The sequence below is a fragment of the Polypterus senegalus genome, chromosome 13 (assembly GCF_016835505.1).
Source record: "Polypterus senegalus isolate Bchr_013 chromosome 13, ASM1683550v1, whole genome shotgun sequence".
Lineage (NCBI taxonomy): Eukaryota > Metazoa > Chordata > Cladistia > Polypteriformes > Polypteridae > Polypterus > Polypterus senegalus.
The window spans coordinates 116,288,841-116,298,626 of record NC_053166.1 but is presented as its reverse complement, the minus strand read 5'-3'; the positions used below and the strand labels follow the sequence as shown (position 1 = coordinate 116,298,626).

At 39.8% G+C, this 9,786-nt stretch overlaps 1 protein-coding gene across 4 annotated transcripts in view; it reads left to right on the top strand.

Annotated features, from left to right (window-relative positions):
• Nucleotides 1-4,999: 4,999 nt before the first annotated feature.
• The window catches only part of pdlim7 (PDZ and LIM domain 7), a 259,211-nt gene continuing 254,424 nt past the window's right edge, over nucleotides 5,000-9,786 (top strand). The window contains exon 1 of one of the 4 annotated variants that reach the window (XM_039774500.1): nucleotides 5,000-5,098. In XM_039774500.1, coding sequence (XP_039630434.1) covers nucleotides 5,054-5,098 — 45 coding nt within the window. In that variant the 5' untranslated portion in view covers nucleotides 5,000-5,053. Of the gene's footprint in view, nucleotides 5,099-5,150; nucleotides 5,315-9,786 lie in introns of those variants that run through there. The other 3 variants (XM_039774499.1, XM_039774502.1, XM_039774503.1) reach the window with 3 other exon arrangements.

The following is a 9,786-nucleotide window of genomic DNA, read 5'->3' as shown; positions in this document are numbered from 1 at the left end:
CCACTGATAGGGCCAACCATGAACTAGTCTTACCCTTTTAGCAGAGGCAGCCAGATTTTGATTTAGAATTTGGAAGAAAACCAGACACACAACATCGCACATCCATCATCATTTTTCACAGAAGCACTGTGGCTCATTTTACGTCAAGCATTTCTCTAATGCTTGTTGCAGAATTCCCCTGGTGCCAATCAAAATTCCACTAATGTTTAGAAAACTCCAGGTGCTTATATTTATAGCTCGATATAGGCAGAGGCTTCTGGCAAACCTAACAAATAATATGGTGGCAAGGAGATGACATCTAATTGTACTTTAGAGGCCTTTGGTAATCCCAGAATGCAAACAACTGCTGCGATTGTCCACTTGTGATCCTTGGTACAAGTGTTGTCTTTTGAACTATTCTCCTTACTGTACATTCAAGAAAATAGATCAGCATCCTCTTCCAGGTGGGTTCATCACAATTACAATTGTTTCAAACTCCATAATGACTGCTGCAATACCAAAAAATGGGAATTTGCAGGTGTTTGACTTATTTCTATAGCCACTGCTTGATTTATGGAAATTAACAACCTTTTCTCTCATTTAAATTGTATATTGTATGGTCTTACCATGTTGATAAATGAAAAGTAATCTGGCATGTGTATTACCTCATATTTACAGCAAAGTGGAACAGGAAGTCATTGATTTTCAGGTAAAAGTTTCTGAAGACACGTATGTGCTTTTAAAAGGTAAAAAATTCTGACCCATATGCTGTAAGGAAGAAATATGTACTTTTGCTTAAGATCAAGTTAATGACAACAAATATATTTTCTCCACAGTCGTTTTTACTCTTTGCTACCAAGGGTGGCAATAATTCCAGAGGGCCCTGTATGTTGAACAAGTGTTGGTTAAAGGCTGCAATTGACTGGATTAAAAGCAGTAGTATTCATCAGAACTAGAAATGAGAACACATGTAGAGCATATTTGCCTGGACAGGCTACTCACTATATATGTTTTTTTAATTGATTACATATACTCACCCATCATACAAATTACGGTTATATTACTTGTTAACTCCCTCATAGTGTTGAGTGTCACAATAAGACACAGGAAACTTCAAAGGTTTGGGGCAGCCACCCGTATAATATCCTTGGCTGCAAAATGGGTAATTTTGATGAATTGTGAATGGTATAACGTCCAAAACAGAACTGATTTGATAGTGAGAACATGGCCGCTTTTAGGCCAGTAAAAGAAATGATGTCATTGGGACGGGGACTGGAGCTGGAAGTGATGTCTTCGGGACCGGAAGTGATGTCTTTAAAGGTGCTGGTACTAGAAGTGATGTCATCAATGGCGCAGGAACCTAGCAGGATTTCCTGTTGATGGTCTGCAGAGGATTGAGAGAGAGAATTAGTTCAGCTCACCACCCCCTGGTCTGGTGTGGTACTACTATTATTCAGGCCATCTAGCTGCCTCCCAATCACACGTGTGTGACAAAAGACATATTCTCCTGTTCACAGCAATCACAAACTTATCAGACAATGGTTTAATATTTATCCAAAAGTTACCACTGAGGTTTTTTAGGTTGTTGCTTGATACAAATAAAATATTACGTTTAAAGTCATGCCACAGACATACAGCATGTGCCATCCAGTAGGTTTGTAAGCACTGTTTTAATTTGTGCAGAGTTGGGCAAATTTGGTTCCATAGTGCCATTAGATTTCAATGCAATCAATCAATAAGTACTTTAAGCTTGTAAAGTCTCTTGCCCAATTAAACTCTTGGCTTACTTAAATCTAAATTCAAAACAACCTAGCAGGAAAAGGTGTGACTACAGTTAGCACTCACATGAATTATTAACATCATGTGTAAACATAATTGCGTGTTTACTCAGGTTTTCCCCTATTGCTTATTGTATTTGCTGACACCCATGTCACTTGTACCAGTATGAATGACTTGACATTACTTACTTTCTTACTTACTTGTAAACAGAGTAAAAGCTTTCTTAAGGGTACATTTCCCAAATAAGTTTGAAAGTTTTTACACCATAGACCCAAAGACTAAATTCCCAAGTAGGGAGACAGACAATAGTACTTTGAGAACCTTCAAAATTTGATTTCCTTTTGAAGAAATTAGGTGACTAGGATTAACAAGTTTGTTGGGCTAACTAGCCTGTTTGTGTCAAAACTGATATAATGTTCATTCACACTTGTGGATGCTAATCAGAAATCAGTTCTTTTATTATGAATTCAACATGACTCAAATAAAAAAGGCTGCTGCTCTTTACATCCCAAATCTACCTTTCTGACCAATTCTTTTGTGTCTCAAAATTTGACACAGGTGTGCTTCAAGGATCAGTGTTGGATCCATTTCTTTTTTCTCTCTACATTCGCTCCTTAGGCAATACTATTGCTTCTCATGACATCTCCTACCACCTTTGTGCTGATTATCAACAGATCTTCCTCTAATTTCCTCTCTTACAACTCACAGGTTTCAGCGGAGATCTCCAGATTTCTTTATGCTATCTCATCCTGGATGAATGCTCATCACCTTAAAGTTAACTTTTAAAAGGCACATATCATATACTTGGCTTCTGATTTTCCTTCCTCAAATTTGTCCCTGTGCATTGCCCTTGAAGATGTCACATTTTCACCAACAATCATGGAGAGGAGTCATAGTGTGACTCTGGATTTCTCACTGTCGTTTATTGAAATATATTCATCCAATCATGTCACTTGTTTCTTCATAACATTCAGAGGATCCAACCTTTCACTTGCTAATTATGCCAAGAAAATCCATATTCAGGCACTGATTCTGTCATGGCTGGACTACTGCAACTCTCTCCTGGCAGGGCTTCCTTTGACCGCTTTCCAACTTCTCCGGCATCTCCAGAATGCAGCTGATCAACTGTGGTTTTCTGTTCCTAATTTCACTCCTGCTACTCCTCTACTTTAGTCTCTTCAATGGCTTCCTGTTGCTGAAATGAATCAGTTGTCTTGACTTATAGTTCTCAGAATGATTCTGCTCCTCAATATCTCCAGTCTTTGGTCTCTCCATTTGTCCCTTCAATAAGTCTTCATTCTGTCTCTGACTGTCTACTTACTGTCCCACCTCTTGCCAGATGTGCCAAGACTGGACAATACTTAGCTGTTCTTGCACCAGGGTTGTGGAATGATTTCCCTTTGGACTGCACCCAATTTACTTATGTTCAGGTGTCTTTCAAAAATGTACATTTCCGTTAAATATTCTGGAACTGCATAACATCTCTTTTGCAGGAAATCTGCTGTTATACTGACAAAGAGTTTAGGATACTGATGTTTGTCTTAGCCCAGCGGTAGGTAAAATTATATAGTAGGAGAACTACTCCATCATATTCAGTTTTTATCTTATTCTCTGTTGCTTTTGACTCTTGCAGTTTCTAATTTTTCTAATGTATTGCAACTTGCCTTGTAAGTCATCTTGGATAAAGGCATCTGTTAAATAAATCTGTCTCTGAATATGTCAAAATAAAAATCATTTTAGATATAAAGTCAAATTGGGCATCATATTGAAGTACAGGCATGATTTTAACTGTTAGAATTGAGAGATTTTATAATCCAGTCTGCCCACATTTGAATGTTATGTTTGATATGATCCAGAAATAGTCAACATGTACTAGTGGAAATTGAATAATGCCTTCTAAAGAAGCAAGTCATTGAACTTGTTCATATTCCTGGCACTGTAAGCAAACTGCATATGCCACTGACTTGAAAAAATTCACCTGTGTTTGGGCTTTTAAATAAAGCATTGGTTGTTTCTGCTTTTATGTAAGCACTAGTTATGCTACCTGTCAAAGAGAAGCAATAGAATACATTTTAAAATATTTGTGTATATGTGGCATGCACGACTTCAAGTCTTTCTGATTATTTTTGAAAAAGACACCTATTGGTGTGCACTTTATCATAAGGGTGTAATTTCCTGCACAAAATATGGTCTAAAAATTGCCTACAAATGAGGGGTCTTCGTGTCAAGAGGGCCAAAAATAAGAAAGGAACTCCAAAAACCTCAACATCTCGCATAACAAGACTTCAGGATACATTGAACAATATGTCATATGTGGGAGTTCTTCTGTCCTGGTGAGTCGGGAAGTGTCAGACACATACGAAACTGAAGCTATTTCAAAGTGTTCATAAATAATTCTCATGAACACAATTGTCATAATTGGGAATTGAACTCATGTCATAGACCTTACCTGAATCACCAAAAAACAAAAAAAATAATAACCAATCAAACCAAAGGCAAACAAACCAATCAGATTGCTCGGAAGGACTGGAGACGCGCTTCTTTATATAGATAGATAGATAGATAGATAGCTATGTCATATTTTTGTACCCCAAACGAAGTGAGTGACAGACACATCGGAAGTTTTAAACATATCGATATTAATTGGGTTAAACAGTCACATAGTTTCCAGTCATTCATTTCTGGACCCTATTTATTGTATTCTTCCGTGTCACGAAAGCAGCAAGCACCACATCAGGGCAGACAACAGCCTATCGCTGGGAAAGCTCAGCTCGTATCGCTTTATAATTAATAATTATAATAATTTAAATTGCAAATACTTCAATAAGCCGCACAAAGTCACTCAGAACAGGTGGGCGACTTTTTCAACCATGTGACCCTCAGCAACCACCCCCACCAAGAACTGTGCATGCGATGCTCGGCCCTTTAAACGGGGCTAGTCTAATTTTGAATGGAGACCGAAGATGCTGAGAGGTTTAAATATGGGACTATCTTCCTTTAACAACATCTGACCGCCTCTTAGCAGGTTCGAAAGAAGCAGACAGCTGGCAGACGCGAGGCATAGGACCTGTTAGCACTGAAGACGGACACACCCTGGCGATTGTTCAGTACCTGAGCCGAGAAAGTGGCAAGCCAGAACGGCGCTTTCTTTGACGTCACAACCTCGTCTGTGAACTGGAGTAAAGGCGAAACTACAGGCGCAGCAGAAGACAGCTGGGAGGTTGTTTGAAGGAGTCGTCCTACTAGCTCCTCTCTCACACCTTTTTATGTGGTTATTGACAGTTAAAACTGTAAGATGTTTGTCACCGACTGCCCTGTGAAGCCGCTGTGGAGGCAGCAGGTAAGTGACATGCCGCCCACATCTCCCTCGTCGAAGGCGGGTTTCTCCTTTCGTCAGTCGCCGCCTACCGCTTCTTTGCGGGCTGCAGCACTGTCCCACAAAACGAGCGAGGATGTAGACAAGCCCAAGGAAGTGGGGCCCATTCGCGGAGAGAAGGGAAATTCTTTACAAGTTTTTCCCGAGCTTCTTGGAAACCGGCGCTACACAAGCAGAAGGGTAGGACTGAACTCCGAACACTAACTTATAAACATTTTCTCGAGTTTCCGGCTTTCGGCAGTACTCTTGCTCATTGCTTTGACTAACACGATTACTGTCATGTTTCCACATTCCTTATGTTATCTTATATTGTGTGTGTTCGTGTGACCTTTTTTTTTTTACTTTTTCATCTTATTGTGCATTTTGTGACTGTGAAGAGCACGGGGTCTCCTGCTTTTTAAGTAACCACATTGTGGAGAGTACAAGTATTAATTAACTCCCTCTTGGGAGTCCGAAAATTACAGTGACTGCATTAGAGGATTTTATTTCAAAACCGGTCATTAGCAGCTCGTTTTTGTCTTTTATATTTTTTCAAGTGTTTTTTAAATACTTATTTTTTAGCAGCACGTTTCCAATTTTTTAGATGGGATATTTAATGCGGACTAGGTGTCTGATCCGTTTGACGGATATTGTACACACAGATTTTATAGAATCTTGTCTGAAATTAAGGAAAGTCTAGTTTCAATAAGGAGACAAGTGATTTTATACATATGCACAGAATGTATTGTTTCTTGTCAACATGTTTTTAAGAGTACAGATTTGCAGTTTTATATGCCTTTTACATGTAGAAATATATGTTGGGCACCTATCTGAAATGTAAACAGATGCAAGATTTTTTTCCCATTTTACTTGGTAATGATTTAATTAGAATTACCATTAAAACCTTGTGCTTTCACTCCCTGATTGTCTCAGTGAAATACTTCACATACTAATGATTCTTTTCAGACTGTAAGTTGAAAAACAATTTACCGTATTGACAGGAAAAAATAAATTTCATTACTTATTTGAGTATTATTATTATTATTTGGGTGTTGGAGGAGTTTGGGGAGGCCATGGAGAACAACTTTCGGATGGCTTGGAGGAGATTCTGGTCCACCATCCGGCGTCTCGGGAGAGGGAAGCAGTGCAGTGTCAACACTGTATATTTTGGGGATGGTGCGCTGCTGACCTCGACTCGGGACGTTGTTGGGGTGTACTTCAAAGACCTCCTCAATCCCACTAACATGCCTTCCAATGAGGAAGCAGAGCCTGGGGACTTGGAGGTGGATTCCCCCATCACTGGGACTGAGGTGGTCAAAAAACTCCTTGGTGGCAGGGCCCCGGGGTTGGATGAGATATGCTCGGAGTTCCTCAAGGTTCTGGATGTTGTAGGACTCTTAGTTGACATGCCTCTGCAACATTGCATGGACATCAGGGACAGTGCCTCTGGATTGGCAGACCGGGGTGGTGGTCCCCCTCTTTAAAAAGGGGGACCAGAGGGTGGGTTCCAGCTACAGAGGGATCACACTCCTCAGTCTCCCTGGAAAAATCTATTCCGGGGTCCTGGAGAGGAGGGTCCGTCAGATAGTTAAACCTCGGATTCAGGAGGAAGAGTGTGGTTTTCGTCCTGGTCGTGGAGCAGTGGGCCAACTCTACACCCTTTGCAGGGTCCTGGAGGGTGCATGGGAGTTTGCCCAACCAGTCTACATGTGTTTTTTGGACTTGGAAAATGCGTTTAACAGTGTCCCTCGTGGAATCCTGTGGGGGGTACTCCGAGAGTATGGGTTACCGGGTCGTCATTGCCGGCAGTAAGTCGAATCCGTTTCCAGTGAAAGTTGTCTTCGCCAGGGCTGCCCTTTGTCACCGATTCTGTTCATAACATTGTCGTGGTGAAAAAGGAGCTGAACTGTAAAGCAAAGCTCCCAATTTACCAGTCAATCTATGTTCCAACCCTCACCTATGGTCATGAACTATGGGTAGTGACCGAAAGAACGAGATCGTGAATACAAGCGGCCGAATTGAGTTTCCTCCATAGGGTGTCTGGGCTTTCCCTTAAAGATAGGGTGATAAGGTCATCCGGGAGGGGCTCCGAGTAGAGCCACTGCTCCTCCGCATCGAGAGGAGTCAGATGAGGTGGCTCGGGCATCTGATCAGGATGCCTCCTGGATGCTTCCCTGGTGAGGTGTTCTGGCACGTCTAACCGGGAGAAGGCCCCGAGGAAGACCCAGGACACAATGGAGGGACTATGTCTCTCGGCTGGCCTGGGAATACCTCAGGATTCCCTCGGAAGAGCTAGAAGAAGTGGCAGAGGAGAGGGAAGTGTGGGTATCTCTGCTGAAGCTGCTTCCCCCGTGACCCGACCTCGGATAAGCGAAAGAGGATGGATGGATAGATATTTGAGTGAATGTGCATTCAATTGATATAAAGTTGAAAAAAATCAATCACAAACCATAGTAAATTTATCCAATATCTGAATTAGTGAATGCCGAGAGAGGAGATTCCTAAGGTAATCATTTTGAGCGTTGGAATGATGCTATATAAATATTAATTATTCACTTGGCATTTTAAAATGCAACACAACACATTTTACTTTAATCCAGCATGAATATCCCAATACTATAAAAAATGAAATAAAATAATAATATTGTTTGTAATGTGAACCAATTATAGTGTGAGTTTGAAAGAAAAAATACATACTCCGTAAGTGCTTTTGTGACTGTCAATAAAATATAACTGATAACTGTTTTTCTCATTAGTATCTCATTTATCAAAGATGAAGGATTACAATGAATGAACCAGTTGTATTGCTGGCTATATAAAACCCAAAAAGCTACATTCAGTCTCTGAATAGTCTTATAAAATGAATTGCTTAGTATACCATGTTCTTTCTAAAATTGTCTTATAAAATTAATTGCTCAGTATACCATGTTCTTTCTAAAATTAAAATCTACTTGTCAGAATTTTAAATGTCTAAACTAGCCAGACAACTGTGCACATCAGCTCATGCTTAGAAAAGAAAGACACATAGATGTAATAATATCATACATAAAGTACTAGTGTGAGTGTAAAGAGTCGTTAAGTAAGTAGGACTACTAAAACTGTCTATTTCAGTGCTAAAACATATTGTTAAATACATTTGTGAAGCTTGTTTAGTTCTGAGGACAATGCAGTGTTTATAAGTGCAATGAATAAAATTTTATGACCGCACGCCTTCACATATTTGAAATAAATGGTGTGAGACTTGTACACAGTCTTCATGAATAAAATACACTGCAGTTAAGGATGGTCATATTTATAGTTTAAATTCTGAGTAAGTAATAGTCATCAAAATTAATAATCAAGGATGTGGTTGTGTTCAAAATCAACCAATCATGATAAGTCATCTCAAATAGAAGTTAGGACACACCCGACATCAATTAAAATGGCTCCGATTGAGCTTAGATAAAGTTTGGCTATTTCTGTTGGATTATTCTGATATCCTAGTGGTTGCAACATAGTCCAAAAGCCATGATCTGCAAAAAACTTTTAAAATAAGAACGGGATCTTATCATTGAAAGGTATCAGTCAGGACAGGGGTACAAAAAAGTATCCAAAGCATTAAGCATTCCATGGAGAATGGTGAAGACAGTCATCAACAGACTGAGAAAATGTGGCTCAATAGTGACTCAGCCACGATCAGGATGTCCCTCCAGTATTGATGGGAAGACAAGGAGAAAAATGGTCAGGGAGGCCACCAAGAGGCCAGCGGCAACATTAAAGGAGTTGGCAGGTACTGGTGGTTCCCTTCATGTGACAGCAATCAATGGTATCGTTCATATGTCTGGGTTATGGGGTAGGGTAGCAAGACTCTCACAAAGAAAAACATCAAAGCCTGGCTAAACTTTGCAAAAAGATTTATCCAGTGTACTAATGTATTAGAAAAATGTATTATGGTTCAATAAGACCAGGGTTGAGCTATTTGGCTATAATTCCAACAGGTATTTTTGGTGCAAATATAACACAGCACATCATCAAAAGAACACCATATCCACAGTGAAGCATGTTGGAAATAGATTCATGCTTTGGGGCTGTTTTTCTTCAGCTGGAAGTAGGGCTTTAATCAAGGTGGATGGAATAATGAATAGCTCCAAGTATCAGTGTATTTTGGCACATAATCTTCAAGCATCTGCTAGGAAGCTGAAAATGGAGAGGAACTTCACCTTTCAGCATGACAACCCAAAGCATATATCGAAATTAACAAAGCAGTGACTTCATCAAAGGAGGATCAATATTCTGGAATAGCCCAGACTTTAATCCAGTTAAAAAATCTCAGGGGTGACCTGAAGAGAGCTGTGTATTTTGACAGATCAGGAAATGTTTTGCAAGGAGGAGTGGGCAAAAATCGCCAAGTTCTCATAAAAGGTCAAAAGGTCAACTAATACTGAAGGGTTGAAGGGGTCTGCACACTAATGCAATCAGGTTTTTGTTTGTTTTTTTTTTTCTTTTTTCACAAACAATTTCTGATTTGTCCTCCCCTTCTTCATATAGATTGCAATTTTGCAATCCAGGTTGAATAAATTCTAACAGGATTTCTCTTGGTTTTATTTATTTTATCACACAAAACCTGCCATTTTGGTAGGGGTGTGTAGACTTGTATGCCCACTGTATGTGTGTCAGTGTAATTATTAATTGTA